Source organism: Bidens hawaiensis, unplaced genomic scaffold (assembly GCF_021521415.1).
Source record: "Bidens hawaiensis isolate Kalapana, Puna unplaced genomic scaffold, B.hawaiensis_p1.1 tig00014098_1, whole genome shotgun sequence".
NCBI classification, from domain to species: Eukaryota; Viridiplantae; Streptophyta; class Magnoliopsida; order Asterales; family Asteraceae; genus Bidens; species Bidens hawaiensis.
The window spans coordinates 504,705-523,435 of NW_027492213.1; the positions used below are offsets into that span (position 1 = coordinate 504,705).

Sequence of the window (18,731 nt, forward strand, 5' to 3'; positions counted from 1 at the left end):
GATTAAAACCCGATGGGCTTGTGACAAGCTTTCATAATCGGGTATGGGTTTGGGAATACCTAACCCTGACCCATTATCATCCCTAATATAGATATTGATAGAGGATGCGCTGTGAATGCTCTTAAGCAATGAAGAAATTACATTTGTACAATAAACATAAAAACTTGTATCTCTTAAAATTTTAAAATGTCACCGTTTGATGCATTATAATATAGTATAAATCTATACGTGAGAAATATAATGGAGTTGTATATTTATTACATTAAATAAAAACTATTGTATTTTGAGTTAAATACTAACATGGTCGGTTTATACTACAGTTTTGATATCAAGGTTTTGGAGATTAATTTATATATAATACATATAAAACATATTGAATGGACAAAATAGTAATTTGTCACTTTAAGACGTGAGACGCCGTTAAAATTTAATATTCATCACCGTCCGATCTATAATTCCTCCGTTGCTTTATGACCTCTGATGACATTTAAGAGCCACACAACGATCCTTTATGACAATAAATGAATTTAAGGTGATCAATCAATCTGTGAGCTAGGCAACGATCCGTCAATTGAAAGGCGTTTCATCTTGCAACACAATAAATGGTGATCAATCAATCGATTTCGGTTCCCAACAGTTTCTCGAATTCGTCCTTACATTGCCATATATTCCCAACACCAGTTTCTCACAATCGTGATTCACAAGTTCTACTCCACATATTAAGAGGTTAATTCACAATCCTCTCTCATTTTATGGTTTATTATGCATTTTCATTGATTTGATTTCCTGATTTGGTTAGAACGGTAGACGATTTCAGGGTTTTTGATTTTGTGATATGAAGTTACCATTTTGTTATGTTTTGATTGATTGATTGATTGATTATGGCTTCTAAAATTACTCCTTTAACTAATAGTATTTTGGTTGATTGATTGCAAACATTCAATTTTGGTGTCATTGGAGTAACCTTTTGGTACTCTTAGATACACTACGTTAAGTCTACGATACACATTTTCACTGGGATGATGAGTGGACAGCTCCAACTATTCAAAACCAAGATTATAAAGGTCAATGGAATGCAAAGGTTTGTCATTTGTGGGCCAAATGATTGGAACTTACAGTTCATATATAAAACAGGGAGTCTCGGTTCGTGCTCGCTTATTAAATTAACCGAACATAATTCTTTCTTTATGTTTGTTTGTTTATTAAACGAGCACTCATAAACGAACTTCCCGCCGAAAGGTTTGTTGAAAGTTCGGTTTGTTTACAGTTTCAAACACGCATAAAGTTGCTCTTAAAATAAATAAATATAACAATTTTATGTGTATAGTTGTTGCTCGTTTTTATTTGACAGAATGCCAGTTTTACCCTTTAAGCACTTTAGATGAAGATTAGTTTGAATTATAACTAATCTAAATGAACAGTTTATTTTGTGACAAATTCAAAATACAAATGTGGGCAGTAATTTAAAGGAGATGAAAGTGAAATCAAAGATTGTGAATTAACATTTGTGTTGATAGGCGACTCTACAACGAGGTTAGATTAGTTACTATGCAGTAATTTATCCACATGTTATGCAGTAATTTTAGATATTTGTACTGTGAAATTCAATTCATGTCTTAAATGGCTATCCTTTATAACTATTTTGGATATTTGCAAATGTTAAAAACAAGGACAACTTCTAGAAATTGACAGGTTTCAATTTACTTATGAAAAGTACAGTTGTGTTGATAATAGGCTCCAGCATCAACATCAGTTTGGAGGTACGAAAGTTGCGCTTATCTTATTTTCTTTCTTTCTGGTTCTTTGTCTATCGGTTGTTTCAGGTTATGGTTTTACCTTCTCATTACAGTTTTTTAGCTATTATGCTTAATCAAGGCACAATCATTTGTCTAACAGAGGGTACTTAAGGTTTAGAGCCATATATTTAGTTATTTAAAATTGGAAGCTGCTACAAAATTAGGTCACACGGGTAACTTTTGAGACATTTTTAATTGGCTCGGTTGGGTAACGGACCAAATTTTTAAACAGTCTGGTCAGGTAACGGCCTAAATTTCAAACAGGTCATTCGGGTAACAGTTCAATATTTTAAACAGGTCAGTTGGCTAATAGGTGAAAAACGGGTCAAAGTTTTAAACGATTTGGTCAGGTAACGGGTTAAAGTCCTAAACGGGTCAAATTTAAAACAGGTCATTCGGGTAACAGTTCAATATTTTAAACGGGTCAGTTGGCTAATGGGTGAAAATTGGAACTCTTTATACAGGTTGTTTACTCAATCAATTTGTTGCATTTTTGGACCAAAGTGGCATTTTTGGGGTTATTATAGCTCTTAATTTGGACGACAGTTGCCTAACGGCTACGCTTAACAACTGATTCTTGTCAATTGCCTCTAGATAAATAGTTGATGTTTTATAGTTAATAAGAGTTTATAATTTTTAGGGAATGTTTCACTCAATAAAGACCACGTTTCACTCACACTTGTTACAAAAATTGCTCAAATTTTAACATTGGTCATCGTCATAGATTACTTTTAATGCTACTTTTTACTTTCTTTAACATTAAGTGTGGTCAGGTAACGGGTTAAAGTTCTAAACGGGTCAAATTTCAAACAGGTCAATATTTTAAACGGGTCAGTTGGCTAACAGGTGGAAAACGGGTCAAATTTTTATATGGTCATGTCCGGTAACGGGTTAAAGTTCTAAACGGGTCAAATTTTAAACAGGTCATTTGGCTAACAGTTATCGGGATTGTCATGTAGAAACTTGATATTTAGTTTTTGATGGAGTTGATTTCTAAACGGGTCAAAGAGAGCTTATGTGGTGACACACAACCTGTTGAGGATCTTATGTAGTGTTATTGACCTCGAAGTGTAGCTATGACTTGAAAATTTTACATATTTTGAAACTATAGATATCTCCAACTTATATGCTTCTTTGATTAAAATGTATATAAATATGTGAAGACAAACATAACAGAAGAGTTGCCATTGACTTGAGCAGATAGAGAACATTGTACGAAACAACTGATGCGAACCAAACACATGAGAAGATTGAATCAACACACTACAAGGTATGTACTAAATGTGATAAATGTATATAAACATTTTTTTACTTTTAAAATAATTGATTTACTGAATATATCGGAGCAGGTTACTATAAATGCAAAACTATAGGAGTTCATTTATTCCCTATGGCTCAACAAATCACCAATCGGGTTGCTGCAGTAAGGATGCATTTTAAAGCTTTATTACATAAAAAAACATCCAAAAAGTTTTTAGTGATTTGACATTATTTCGGGTCTTTTTTCTCTCAAGAAATATGCATTTGAAATTTGTTTTATTTAGCCTAAAGTTGATTATTATTTTATTCTTTCCAATTATTGAATCTGCTAAATTCGAACCTAGCCTGTTTGTCAGTTGCCTGGTTAGCAAATACCAGTCACCTGACCCGTTAACAATTCTTTTTGTATCAACAAACCTGATATTGTCCTTTGATGCTAATAGGTAACAAAACCTGTAGCTACAATCTTTGACCCGAAGATGAATTAATTCTTTATTTGATTTGCGTTGTGACTAATTCATTCCAAAACTGCTCCCGTATAACAAAGCGAATTTGCAGTCCATTGACTTGTTTAAAGGTTGTTTGGTATAACCAACCACTGATACGCTACAGTTCTAAACCGTAATCTACAACAATTTGTAACCAGCAATTTGGCCTGTGAAATTTGAAGTACATCTAATCCAAACCAAACAAAAATTTAATGACACGTTACCACATATTGTGACTTGCTGCCCTTTAGTACTCCCGTACATTATTTCTAAAACATGATGAATTCTAACTTGCTTAAAATGCCTCTTTGACCCTTATTCTGCTATAAAATGATCTGAATGACACCTATTAATACCGTATCATAACAAACCGAACCGGTCCCACCAAATTCTCGTTGCATCGCAACAACAAAGTTTACCCGCCGCAACACGCGGGCTCTCCTACTAGTATATTAAAATGGAGATTCAATCCTCCCTAAAAAGTTAGTATCCAATTTACTATTTAATATTTTAATATTTTATTAATAACCACTAAATCACTAGCCATAATTTCATAAATAAAAATGATAGTTTTTATCTTCTTTATTTTAATTTTTATTTCAATTAATTAAAATATTTAACAAACTATATTTTTGAACAATAAAATTAGGCAAGTGTATGTTTTATATGTTTTATTTTTCGGTTAAACGATTTTCTTAAACTTTGCTTTCATATTTTTTATATTTCGTCTTTACAATGACCGAAATTTTTTTCATGATTTAAAATATCCCATCGTCGCATGGTTTTATATCCGCGTTTCAACGTTTGGTACCTCGTCTTTAAAATATTTTTTTGGCTTACTAATTTATGTTTACGAATTTGTGTTGATACCGCTGATATTAACCGAATTTGTGTTGGTTCGCAGTTGTAATGTGCCTGTTTTTTGGTTCTACATATGATAATTTATTGTATTTTGGCATTGATGGGCTTATTTCTTTTGTTTAGTTTCGATGTCATTACTTGATACAGATTGAGTTCGCGTTGACTTGCAACGAGTTTATGGTTTAACTTTTTTACTTATGTTTTTTTTTTCGATTTAACAGTCCCGTCACGAAGCGCGGGATCCTAAATCCTAGTTACGTTTAAAGTCCATATTTTTCACATAAGGGTATGACATGTTTGCTACCCGTATGAGTTTAGAAAAAGAAAAATGTCAGTATTTTAAAGAACAAAATATAAGGGATGAGTATTTAATGAGTTTTTTCATTTATGTAACTTCTTTATATTTTATAATTATTTTCACTCACTCAAAATATCCCATTATAATACTATTTTATCTATGTGTTGACATCAAAATTTTTTTATTCACACAGAAATAGGTTGGTCAAAGTGACCAAGGATTTTCTTAGATATATCTCTCCCTTACCAATAAGTTTTATTTACTAGCGTTGTCTTGAGTTCGTTAACTTACACACACAAAAAAAAAATAAAAAAAATAAAAATAAAAAGCTTATACCCAATGGTCTGGTGGTGGTATGATTCAAAGAAAAATAAAATAAAAGTTTATTAAACTAAAAACTAAAGACCTCACTCATCTGAGTATGATTAGATTGAGTAGATTTTCTCTCGGGGTAGTTTAGAAGTAGGAGTAAACGAGTGTGTGTAGCTGTTAAAAAAACTCTCATATTTAATTTATATAACATATAAGAAATGGATTGCTTTTTTACAAGATTTTAATTTTTATATAACGACATAACGTTAAAAGTTTGTTTATATAGGTTTTATTAATGACGGAAAATATACTAAACTATAAAAGACTTCTAGCAAAGTAAATACAAGTCTTCCCACTTTGGTTGTAATGGTAAGGTGATTAAGATGTAAAATAGGACGTCAAATGTTCGATCCGATAAAACGAAGTAAATATAAGCTTAGAAATACAAGCAAACTGATAAGGGTGAAAAACTTACAAAACTAAAATTACACCTAAGGATTTTCTGAAGGATGGAAAATTCGCCAAACTCTTATCCATAAGTACATCATTACATCATTTTAAGCATTTGTTATGCTTATAGTATTGCTTCGTTTTAACTTTTATCCTAAACTGTACACATTAAAGAATGAAGTAACGCCAAAAAAGAAAAAAAAAATAGAAAACATAAAATCTGGTTAGAAAGCACATTAACACCATCATAGGTTCTTCAATAGTAACATCATTGACATTAATATAGAAAATTACCCGAATCAACGTAAGCAACTTCAATTTCTTTCTGTATCCTTGCACAACAAGGATCCATAAACGTTGATTGAAATTCTAATCATATGATTAATAATCCTAGACAATATCTCTAACAAAAGCATCAAGATCTTCTTCAACAGATCCACCTTCACCAACACTTTGTTGACAAATTCTTGCAAAAGCCTTAGCCGTTTCCATCATCTTGATTCTCACACCACTCTTTAAATCCATAAAATCTCTTACGATCTTAGCAATCTCTTCTCTCTTAAAAACTCCCACTAGCTCCCTCATATTCCAACCAATCTTCCAATCTTTGACTATCATTTTACTGTTAAGTGGTTGGTCAAGCGTTATAGGAAAAGTCAACATCGGTACACCCGAAAACAAGCTCTCCTTCACCGAATTCCACCCACAATGTGTCCAAAACCCCCCTATTGAAGAATGTGACAAAGCCCTAAGTTGGTCACACCATTCCACCACCATCCCACTCTTCCCACAAATTTCTTTTAAACGCGAGACTTCTCCTCTAGCCACCCACAAAAAGCTAACACCACTTTGGGTTAACCCGAATGCGATTTCAGCCATTTCAGCACGTGAAACCGATAAGAAACTACCCAAAGACACATACAAGACGGTTCTTGGTGGTTTGGATTCTAACCAGTGTAAGTAAACGGGTTGGTCCGAGGAGGGGTCAGGTTCGATTTTGGAGTGCGGTATGTTTGGCCCAGATGTGTAAATGGGCATATGTAACATGGCTCGAAGGCAATCAATGGCTTTAGATTCTAATTCGTAAATGGTTGATATAAGGACACAATTTGCTTTTATACCAAAGAGTTTGGGTATAATGTCCTTAAAAATCTCACCACGGCTATGAAAGGGCGTTGGAAGGTCTGCTATTGTTAATGAAGATAACCCAGGAATATAATCTATGATCTCCTTTCCTCTTTCTGTTCAAAGAAATGAAAACAACATGCTTGTTTAGATGGTGTTTGTTTTTGCTTAAAACATCTGCAAGAGGCTTATGTCTGCGGGTGCGCAGATATAAGCTTATGAAGACTGTTTGTTTTTTTTTAAATAAGATCTGCAAACTGCTTTTATGGTCTTAAAAAAGAAGCTATTGTTTAACTTCTTCACACATCTTCACACTTTTTAACATCCTACCAACACCCAATGTCCACCACCACCACCACCCATCATGCGCCGCCACCACCACCACCACCCACCGTCCGCCACAACCATCGTCCACTACCACCACCACCATCACCATCACCATCCACCACCCACCACCACCCACCCGTCGGCTACAACCATCGTCCACTACCACCACCCACCGTCCGCCACCACCACCCACCCGTTGGCCACAACCATCGTCCACCACCACCACCACCACCACCTACCATCCGCCACCAACACCGTCCACCACCCACCACCATCGCCGTCCATCACCACCACCACCCACCGTCCGCCACCACCACCGTCCACCGCCCACCACCAACTATTTTACTAGTCTACAGACGTTAAATGACTTCTATCTACTCTGATATGTATGATAGGTAACTAATTTTCAGCTTATGCAGACGATACCCAGTTTATAAAACAAACAGTATTATATTTTCAGATTACAGATCTTTAGACCACATCTTCAGTTGCAGACATGAAATCAGATGAAATTAGATTGCAAACAGTTTTAGTTCATCTATTACTACTATTTTGATGTAATTGACCTTGGCATGATAGGATGACACAGGGATGGCAAATGAGCCTGAACCTTAAGGGCAAACCAAAACACTCGGGATACATATTCGAGTAACGGATTATTTTGAAAACAAAAACATTTACGGGCATGGGACAGGTATGGTTCCAACATGTTAACTGGAAAACATTTTTATTAATTTTTTTACATTTTTTTGTCTATATAATAAATTATTAATTCACTGTTTTTAGTATATATTTTTCTAATCCCCAAAAGTAATATATTTTTATAAATACTAAAATATAGAAAAATAGACTTGTCGGTGTTAACGACTTAAAGCCGCTCATAAACTACTTAAAATCTGCTTGCTAAAAGCTTAAATTAATTCGAGTTTGAATGACCTAGAGCCAGGCTCGAGCCTAAAATTAAGGCCGTTTAATATGGATATAATATAATAGTAATTATAATATACAAAATAATGATAAAAAAAGGTCATAATCAAAGTAATTAACCTGATACGTCGGCGTAAAAGTGATGATGTGATTCCAAAAGATCCACATAATGCACCACGGAATATTCGGAAGCACTCATCGGCCAGAAGGCTGCTACAGGAATATTCCTTGTGTTAGCTACCTCAAAGGGCCACCGCATAACTGCATCTGCTATGATGAGTTTCACCGGAGACTCAATCCGATCAAGCACCTGTTGTTCAAGCACATGTTATTAATCAGTTTTCCATGTAAGTAATAAAAAATATAAATAATAATATAATAGTAAATTTATAAACCAGTTAAAACAGAGAGAGAGAGTAATAACAACCATATTTTAATATAATATTATATAAATGATTATAATGGTCACGTCTAATAAATAAATAGATATTAATATTTATTATTACAACACCTCCATAAACGGCCGTTTCATTTTTGTTTGAACGGCCGTCATGAACGCCATCACGTCGGAGCCTCGGTTGACCTCGGACGGGAGGACGTTCGGAATAGTGGCGAACCGGATATTACGATCCTGCTCCGGTTGTGGATTGAGTAACTCTAGCCACTCCTCGGTGACAACGACGGTGAAGATGGTGGTGTGATTGTTTCGGTTTAATCGAGACGAGAGCAGGCGACAGAGGTTGAGGAGAGGGTTTATGTGGCCTCTGCCGGGATACGGAACTACAACTACTTGATTCATATTTTAAAAGCTGTATGATTGAGTGACAAGTTAAAGTATATATGAGACTATGAGAGATCTGAGATCTAGCACTACTCAACAATGTCATCCATCCATTTTATGCTTCGAAAGTCAATTAAATTGGGCGGCCAAGTCAGTACCGTAAGTTAGTTGTCAAAGAGTAGTAAGGCCTTCAATAAACCTATCGACGCACCCTTTAACGTGAGGTTCCACCTATGCGATCGTATGTAGAGTGTGTGGATAACCAAAAAGTGTATGAATAACGTATCTCTTATTAAATTAATAAACAATTTTCAAGTATCAATTTCATAAAATAATACACGTTATAAAATTGTTTCACTGAAGTCATGAGACTTTATATTTTATTTAAATTACTCCCAGTAACCCTTCTTTGAAAGAAAGTTGACGGCGTTAAGTTTTTTTTTTTCTTCAAATTTCAAGATGAATTTTTTGAGGTTTTTGGTCAGAATGAGGATACAGGTAGATAATAAACTTAATTTGAAATGGTGCTCCAAAAGACATATTTTTTCTTAATTGAAAGTTTAAGCACCCAAGTTGAAGCATTAATTGAAAACCCGACGGATCGAGGGTGACACACCTGCCAGTCTGCATGAAAACAGATGGATAGACGGAAAACGGGGATTGCAGGAATCATGTCGGCTCCGCTAGTTTTTTTATAAATAAAAATATCGAGTCAACCATAATACGACATGTGTAACAATCTGGTTGGTTAAAATCTCGTCAAGTTAAATAATTACAAGTGGATGAGTCGACATGATTTAACATGACATCTTAATAAAAGAAAGTTTGTTAACTAGACATTTTGTTTGATTTTGACAAATAAAATGAAAATTATAGTCATTTTCTCTTTATGTTAGTTACCTTGGATACAATAGTATCACGTGAATTAGGGTGAAGAGAGTGGGGGCGGGAGGGATTTGGTGCCACCAGGTACCAGCAGGGCGCCACCTTGGCCCCTCGCAATGAAGAAAAACAAGCTGATGTGGCATGGCCATTCCACACCTAGTACCAATCAACTTCTCTCCAACAGCTATATTTAACGGTCATTCTGACCGTTTAAAAAACAAATAATTAAATACTTTACTTATATTAAATCAACCAAATTTCTCATTCTTCACATCAAAATTCTCAATCTTCATATCAAAAATATCTACTCTATCTACAAAAATTCTTTTACCCATATTCTCAAAATTTAAGGTATATGCCTTATTTGACCGAGAAGATCAAAACCCCGATTTTGTGTTTCCAATTCATCTCCATGTATGATAATTTTAACATAACAAAGACAAATGACAATTCATCTCCATGTATGGATATTCAATATATAAATTAAGATCAAATAATTGAATAATGAAATAACAGAAAGAAACAAATACAATGTTATAACTGAATAAAGAATACGAGATTCAAGTAGAGAACACATTGTTTTTTTGCCTAACTACGGATCGGCCCGATCTCGTTTGTAGGCTTATTCCCGCATCTTGGTTATGGTGATGGTGATCATCTTCCATGAAAAACATACCTTCTCAAAATCATGAGTTCCTAAATTCTTCTTATTTTATCTTTGTTTCTCCAAAAATGTGTTTTCTTGATCTCCTTAAACCGTGTAGTGTTGTTGGATCGTTTCAATATCGAGACCCTTGAGCTTCACCACTGACTCAACATGCCCTTTCAGCGTATGGAGCTCCCTTAACCTATGACGACCATAATATCGTTATGAGATATGGTAACACGTAACCCTTTCTATCCGGCCACTTTTAAAGGTAAATATTGCATCCGTCAAGAAACAAGACTTACCTAGCAACCTCGGCCCGCCTCTTTGCTTGTTCTGCAAGTTCCGACAACTCCCTATAGTCGCTCTTGTCATTCAAGATATCGTGTGAACTTGGTGCTTGGAGACCATGCAAGGTGCGTTGGGCTGTGGCCCATTGGGCTTCCCTCTCTCCCCGACCATAATCCTTCTTGCTGGTGAAAGCGGTCTAGATTAATCAAAAAACTTATGTTAGCAACTAATATAATGATCATTTAGTGTCAATGAATATGATTAACGAAACGAGCTTGCCTTATTTTGGACCACATTGTCCCAAGCTTTGCCACTTAACACGTAACGGATGATGAATTTGAACACGTCTAATGGGAAATAGAAGAGTATGCTATACAACCAAATCACTCCGGCCCATCCCCAACCAATTCCATGGACCCTTGCGAAATCCCAATTCGCGTACACAGCAATTAATGTAGCAATCTTCATAGAATAAAAAAATAACTTTAAGTATATAAATGTCACAACTCAAGTTATACTTATTATTAGATCATAAAACCTCATAAATCATTTTATTATAAAAGGTTAAATTATTACTAAAATAACATTTTCTCACCCCTAAGCAAGAAAGTCACTGAAATTGTACTGTTAGCATAAAACATCACAATTTGTTTTATTTCATCTAAAAGATGATAGTATTGTAGAAATGATAAACTTTTATTGTAGAATAAACTCACCAGTTGAGCTATAAAAAAGGCAGTGAGGAGTAGAAGACCGGGGCGTTCAACGAAAGACCAGCTTCTTGATCTTGTAACAAAGATGAGTGCTTGACTTATGATGCTGACTTGGAGGTAAAGAGCCGACATCAGCTCAAATTCATTGTCATTGATCGGGTGCACGCCAAATTTCACCTAAAAGATTAATCATTAACGGTATAGTTAATTTGGGTTATGTTATACTTTTTAGGGTCAAAAGGATCAAACAAGTCAACCTTGGCCATTGTGGCCCGTTAGTTAACCCACTCGACCTGTCATTCGCTTCTTTATGGGTCGATTTGGGTTATTTTTTTTACCTTAAATGTGTAATATTTTTTAGCTAAGTAGAAAATGAGTTAAACAGATCAGATGGAACCTATTTTGTTCCATTTTAACTCAAACTATTATCTTATAAATCTGTAACTTCAGATTGTGAATCAAATAACTCAAAACTATTTTCTCTTTGGTTGCTAAAATGGTCAAACTGGTCAACCCGAACCATTTCAACCTGACCAGTTTGACCCATTAGTCACCCACTAGATCCTCCCATTTTATTGCAAACGGGCCAGTTTAGTTATATTCTATCTTAAACAGGCAAAATCAAATTTTTGCTATAAGATCAACAGGTCAGGTCAAATTAGTCAACATGTTTATCTTACCGTAAAGAAGTCGGATTCTTTCGCTAACCAGAAGAAAGCCACAGTCATAACCGCCATATAGGTCCCAAGAACAACTCCAGTTGCAAAGATTTCTTTCAACTTCCATGAATCTGGAAGCGGTGATGGTTTGACTTTATCTTTAGAAATAGTCATAATTGTTCCATCATTGAGTATTGCAATAATCAAAACCATAAAAGGCGAGAAATCAAATTGCCAGATAAGAGCAATCAGCATAAATCCGAGCACAATACGAATGGTAATCGAAACTGCATAAATCGTGTAGTTTTTCATCCTCTGAAAGATGGCCCGACTGGTTAAAACCGCGCTTACAATCACACTGAGTCCGGGCTCTGTCAACACAATATCCGATGCACCACGAGCAGCATCAGTTGCATCAGCAACTGCTATACCAATGTCAGCCCGTTTTAACGCAGGAGCATCATTCACACCGTCACCTGTCATTCCACATATATGCTTCCTCTCTTGTAGCTTTCTCACAATCTCATATTTGTGTTCTGCATTACATACAAATGGGACAAACGGGTTAATATATAATCATATTAACACATTAACGATTCATACCAGGAAAGACTCCAGCAAAGCCATCAGCTTTTTCAATAAGTTCTTCAATTGGGATATCTGCAATTGATGAATCTTTGCTTTGACCAAGAAGTGAAGAAGATGGGTACATATTTGTACCCATTCCGAGCCTTCGGCCCGTTTCCTTCCCAATGGCTAACTGATCACCCGTGATCATCTTCACATTAACTCCAAGGTGTAAGGCCCGTCTAATAGTTTCAGCACTATCGTGTCTTGGTGGGTCAAATAGTGGCAATAAGCCCACAAACACCCACGGGCCTCCCGGGCTTTCCTTTGTTTTCTCGGGCACCGTCTGTATAGTAATTAGTTAATACCCAAATTGTTAATTTGTAATCAGAAAAACAAAATATTAAAATTTGGAACAAACTTACTTGTTGGCAAACAGCAAGAGACCGCAGACCACGTTCAGCAAATTTATCGATAATGGAAAACACTTTTTTCTTATCATCCTTACTTTGGTTGCATAGCTCCACAATCTGAGAAACAAATTGGTTGATTCAGGCTCATTTTAATTTTTAATGGGTCAAGTAAAAACTAGCTAATAAGAAAACGGGTCGAAACTCATGCAATGTGTACTTTATAAAAGAAATTTGAAACTTTAAGGGAAAATGTTTAGAGTCAACCGACCCGTTCGAAGTGGTCACGAAAAGATTATCTGTTTTGACCCGTTTATGTGGGTACTTATGTTTGGTAGTAAATCTAGATGATTATTATTGTACCTGCTCAGGTGCACCTTTGCTCACTCTGTACCAGTTCCCGCTTTGATCTATGTATGTGATTGCTGTTCGTTTGTCTACTGGATTGAAGGGTAGAAAATGTACCTCAGTGATCCCTGCTCGTGCCTGTATAAACAAAAGAAATATTCATGTAAGATAATATTATTATGCTTTATGAAAGATTATGACAGACTGAATTGCATATAAGGAAACTTTAATATGATCTGCATTTCAGTATTTTATTCATGTAAGAAAATATTGTTGTTATTACCTCTTTTGGATCTGAAAGCATTCCAACAATACAAGCATCAATTGCATCTTGATTTTCCACTCTTGAAGCCCTTGCTCCATATAGAATCACTTGATCTTTATCCATATCCTTTGCAAAAACCTCAATGAGAGTTTTGTCAACTGTGAGTTTGTTCAATGTGAGAGTACCAGTTTTGTCACTACACAAAACATCCATGCCAGCCATTTCTTCAATGGCTGTCATTCTCTTGGTGATTGCTCCTTGCTCTGACAACTTGTGTGATCCAATAGCCATGGTGACTGACAAAACAGTTGGCATGGCAATTGGAATTCCACCAATGAGAAGAACCAGTAAATTGTCGATTCCATCTCTGTAACTTCGATGCTGAATCGGGTACATCACCACTATTTCGATTACGAGACCAATAGCAATTGAGCATATGCAGAAGTTTCCAATAGAAGTCAACACCTAACAAACAATTCATCAAAAACAGTTAACTGGATACTGGTTGAAGAAATGGCAAGTTATCCAAATGAGACCGTATCCGTATGAAAAATAAGAATTTAGCGGTGTGCTTGAAACCGGAAAAACCAAACCAAAATAACCAAACGAAAATAAAATTTGACAGTTTGGTTTTATATTTCTGAAAAAACTGAACCATTTTTTATTTTGAAATTTTAGTAATTACAGAAAGTTAATAAACAGTGTAAGCCTTTAGCCAATATATATTAAATCGAATAAATACTTATTAACAAAAAGATTTAGGCCAAAATTCATTATTTTGTAATTTAAAAGTTATAACTTTAAAACTATAAAAATCTTTTGTAATTAGAATTTAAAAACATTGTCTTTAATAAAATCGGGACTGGTTATGACTTATGACCCGTTGGGCCCATGCCAGACCCCTTTTCCAACATTCGGACCCAGGCTTTTACAATATGGTAGCCCAGTCTTTGTGATATTAATACCTTTTGGAAATGGCCAACTTGATTTGTGCTATCAACTAAGTGAGCAGCCTTCCCAAAGAAAGTGTAGACACCAGTAGCTATAACAACTGCTTCAATTTCACCTTGTTTGCATGTTGACCCTGAATACACACTGTCGCCTGGATGCTTGGTGACCGGTAACGATTCACCGGTCAACGCAGATTGGTCAATCTTGAGAGGATCACCTTCGAGAAGGCGTGCATCGGCTGGAATAATGTCTCCCAATTTGACACTGATTACATCACCAGGTACTAAAATAGCTGCATCTTGCTCATCCCATTTTCCATCCCTTATGACCTTTGTTTTGGGAGCAAGACCTGCCATTAAAGCCGCTGCAGCATTACCTGCGTTATTTTCTTCTATGAAACTAATGGTGGAGTTGATAAGAAGCAATGTTGTGATTCCAACAAAGTCTTGCCAATCTGGAGGCTTTCCCTGCAATTAGGTGTTCAAAATCAGATTCTAGCTTTTTATATTTAAGATCATTTAATAAAATCTAAAACGAAGATTTAATCGGTTACCCCTCCATTAGCCAAGACAATAGCCATAATTGCAGCAGCCTCCATGACCCATGACAATGGGTTCCACATGAACCCTAAAAACTTGAGGAACTTGCTTTCCTGTTTCGATATCATCAATCAAATTGGATCAGTTTTTTGAGCATTAGAATAACAAAAGGATAATAATTAACAGCTATTGATATATGCATTATATACCTTCTTCTCTTCAAGCTTGTTAGGGCCAAATATGTTAAGCCTCCTGTTCCCTTCTTCACTAGTCAACCCCTGTTTCGTACATTTCAATGTTTCGAATACCTCCTCAACAGGAACAGTCTCCTGTAACAATCAAAAACAAAAAGTATAATTAAGCTCACCAAATCAATCATCATTCAAAACTTACACAATTTGCTTAAATCGAATCACGAAATTGTCAATTAATCATAAAAACTAACCGAACAGTCAGTCAGTCACCTTTAGTAATTAACACAAAATTTTCAAATCTATCCTCACGCAAACATAAAAGTCGACGATTAATTCTACATAATAATCTATTCATATTCATAGTGTTATAATCAAATCATGAACAATGCCGATTAATCGTAATCAACTGTATCGAAAATCGTTGATAAACGTCACAGATGCAGATCATGCAAGATCAATTAAACAGTGTAGTCATTAATCAACATAATAATTTCAGATCAGATCTCATGCAAAACCTAAAAAAACAACAATTCAAAATACTATCTATTCAAATTCGTGGTATTATGTGTCGATTAACACATATAGTTCAATTAAACCGTACGCCTCCACATGATTACGTAATCAACACGTACAAAATAATCAGATCTATCCTCATAATCGTGATTAATGGTCATGAAAAGAAAGAGTGGACTAATAATCGTAATGAATGAAACGTACGAGATCGACGTTCTCCTTCTTGAGATCTTCCCAGCTGATGTTGCCTGAGCCGCTAGCCATTGTTGTTGTTGAGGTGTGAGTGTGAGTATGGAGAGTGAGGGCATGGGAGAGTGGAATATAATTGTGATGTGCATGGAGGTGATGCTACTATAACAATGCATCGAATGAATGAGAGTGAAACTCGGAAGCTAGTTGTTGGAGCTTTTTATGCTCTCCCTACATCTACATCTGTAGTATATTATCATTCATACCTAGTCGTCTCACTTCCCTCTTTAATAAGGTTTAATTAGTCAAATGTGAATTCATTAATTCAACATCTTAATAACGTATCATATTATACACTACAATTCTAATAAAAATACTCTTAACCTACCAAAAACACAAAACATTAAATTAGATTGGTGAATTTACGACATGACATGGACTGCCTACAACTTGGGTTTTGCTATATATGTGTTCAAATCAATTTCTGGTCGAGCATGTAAATACGTTTAGCTAAAACTGGTTGTGTTCAGGTCAACTTGACACGGTTTGACGTTTTATCTTATTTTTGAAATTGGGTTTTATGTCATTATTTGAGCATTTCCAGCCCATTCCCTACCCTATATCCATATATATATATATATATATCATATAATTACACTTTTTCTCTCTCATATTTAATTAAATAATACTTTTTATACCTTTATCATTATCTTTTCTCTTTTCTCCACTCATATCCATTTTTCAAAAATATTAAAAAATTATAGGGTATGAATAGTAAATCCTCAAATTTAACTTTCCCTTATAACATTTCCCCTCTCCTCTACTCACAACCACTCATAACCATACCATATAATTTACAAATTCTCCTCACATATTTTAAGAAAATGGGCTGAGAATGCTCTTATGTACTTTATGAAAACGTTTAAAGCTTAGAAAGGAAACAAGATCATCAAGGTTATTAAATTAAAAATAATTTTTTATGCACCTTTGTGTTTTTAGTTATAAATTTATAATTTTTGGATATTAAAATGTAAAATAAGTCGAATTAAACGTGACTTGCACGTGTCAAATCATGAATATCCGGGTTCATGTGTTTAACACATTATTTGGTTCGTGCTAGGTTGAGCCCGCCAACATGTGAAATATGACCCGTTGCATAGAATGGATAAAGCTATCAATTTAGATTTGAATGTTAGATAAGCTTTATCATTTAGGGCTTGAGGAAGTGTTGTACCTTGTAGGCTAGAGGACTAGAGCCGAACCAAACTTCCAAATTCCAATAATCCAATATGCTGATCCAGATCCAGATGTGTATTTTTACAATGGGCTAAAGTTGTGAGACAAAAATTATCTATTGGGCCCAACTCATTGGGTTAGCAATAGCCCAAGTATATAATAACAGTTTAAATTTACCGAAGGAGTTTATGAAAAAAGGTTTTAATTTCATCATTACCAACATACATTTTCAAATGTTTTGAATAATCTCAACTCTCATCTTTTGGTCGATGTCGGTTCTAACTAATGACATGACTGGTGAAGGCCCAATTTTATCATTTCTTTTTGCCAATTATCCATGACTAATGAAATCCTAACGTCATTAGTTTTTATAACATGACATGCTTGCGTTTCAAAAACTTGCATATGTGGCATATATGTGGGGTGCTTATGTGACATATTGCATCACCATGGCAGCCACCATCACAACCACCTCGGCCTCCACCACCACCATGGCAACCATCACTATTGCCCCCTTAACCACGTGTTAAAAATCCCTTTCATTTTGTAACCCTTCTACTTCACATAGCCTTGTTGGCTAATTGTAACAAATGGAATCCTATGGCCAATGTTGCTATTTGACTGGACTTGGAGATTAGATAGTGGGCCATGTTTTCTTCGGGCTACAAACAGAATGACAAGAAAAAGTTAAAACCAAGAAAAACGGAAAAAAGTGCTTTAGTTGGTGAACTATAGGTATGTTTTAAACTGAGGACATGGTAGTTATAGTCTTATTGCTATTATAAACTTGAATTTTATACCCGATTTAATAGATTTCTTATATCGGGTATACATGCTAGTTAAAGAAATATTCATTTTGAATATATAACTAGAGAAAGAAATCTTACCATTTTAATTTTTATATAAATTTATGTTTCTGATAGCCACACAAAATATTACTGATTACATATATACGTATTGTTATCACCATGAAATGTTTGAAATACCTTAAATATATGAATTCGATATGATAGAAATTGCAAAAGAAAAACATAATCAGTGGCGAATCTTGGACGAATACGCCCGGGGGGGGGCTATGTATAAAACTTTTCGTAAATGGAGGGGGGCGGGCTCAAATTTTCGGTCGAAATGGGTAAAGTTACACTGTACATAAAAATTTTCAGACGAAAACGAGTAAAATTACACAAATAAGCAAAAAAAAACAGAGGGACGGGGCTACCCTCGACCCTTGAAAAGCCTCGCCCCCTGCGCTTCATAGCAGACAATATATAAATAATATACACATCCCAAATTAATGTTCATTTTGCATATCATGAAAGCTACTAGCGACTAGCGGGAAGCATAAATATACAATGGTGAAAGACTGAAAGGAACAAAAAATTTAAGTTTTCCGGTAAATGGTTTCAAGCACTCGGATTGGGTTCTATCACCTATTACCATACCCGTGCTTGAACTGCAATTTCTTTTTTCTTATTATTTTTTTTTATCAAACTCATATCTGGCGATGGTCACATATGCGAATATGTCACGTCTCTTCATTTCGAGTATTTCCATCAAATTTGATATTTTTATTTTATTTTTTCATCTCTAAACCAAAGTCTCATAATCGTTTTCTTTTATTTAAACGGGTTTATACTCCCAAATAAAATTAATCTTATGATACAAATAAGACAAAATGAAGATGATGCCAATGTTTTGTT

At 35.0% G+C, this 18,731-nt stretch overlaps 2 protein-coding genes across 2 annotated transcripts; both read right to left on the reverse strand.

Annotated features, from left to right (window-relative positions):
- Positions 1-5,855: 5,855 nt before the first annotated feature.
- Positions 5,856-8,643, reverse strand: LOC143545934 (UDP-glycosyltransferase 87A1-like). Its single transcript, XM_077037710.1, has 3 exons — positions 8,356-8,643; positions 7,965-8,154; positions 5,856-6,706 (listed from the first exon to the last, which is right to left on the reverse strand). The coding sequence occupies exons 1-3, from the start codon at positions 8,641-8,643 to the stop codon at positions 5,856-5,858; spliced, it is 1,329 nt and encodes a 442-aa protein (XP_076893825.1).
- A 1,479-nt stretch (positions 8,644-10,122) lies between these two features.
- Positions 10,123-15,222, reverse strand: LOC143545941 (ATPase 9, plasma membrane-type). The gene is made up of 12 exons (XM_077037715.1): positions 15,109-15,222; positions 14,914-15,012; positions 14,375-14,827; positions 13,428-13,874; positions 13,160-13,282; positions 12,812-12,916; positions 12,423-12,732; positions 11,841-12,355; positions 11,164-11,337; positions 10,727-10,909; positions 10,462-10,643; positions 10,123-10,358 (listed from the first exon to the last, which is right to left on the reverse strand). Exons 2-12 carry the CDS (start codon positions 14,980-14,982, stop codon positions 10,262-10,264), a joined length of 2,658 nt encoding a protein of 885 aa, XP_076893830.1. The 5' UTR covers positions 14,983-15,012; positions 15,109-15,222; the 3' UTR covers positions 10,123-10,261.
- Between the last annotated feature and the right edge of the window lie 3,509 nt (positions 15,223-18,731).

Coding starts and splice junctions, on each gene's coding strand:
- LOC143545934 (XM_077037710.1), bottom strand. CDS start 8,643: ATGAATCAAGTAGTTGTAGTTCCGTATCCCGGCAGAGGCCACATAAAC. Junction 8,155..8,355: donor TGAAACGGCCGTTTATGGAG/GTGTTGTAATAA, acceptor CTTGAACAACAG/GTGCTTGATCGGATTGAGTC. Junction 6,707..7,964: donor CTTTTACGCCGACGTATCAG/GTTAATTACTTT, acceptor TTCTTTGAACAG/AAAGAGGAAAGGAGATCATA.
- LOC143545941 (XM_077037715.1), bottom strand. CDS start 14,982: ATGTGGAACCCATTGTCATGGGTCATGGAGGCTGCTGCAATTATGGCT. Junction 13,875..14,374: donor AAGTTGGCCATTTCCAAAAG/GTATTAATATCA, acceptor ATTGTTTGTTAG/GTGTTGACTTCTATTGGAAA. Junction 12,356..12,422: donor CTTTGCTGGAGTCTTTCCTG/GTATGAATCGTT, acceptor TATGTAATGCAG/AACACAAATATGAGATTGTG.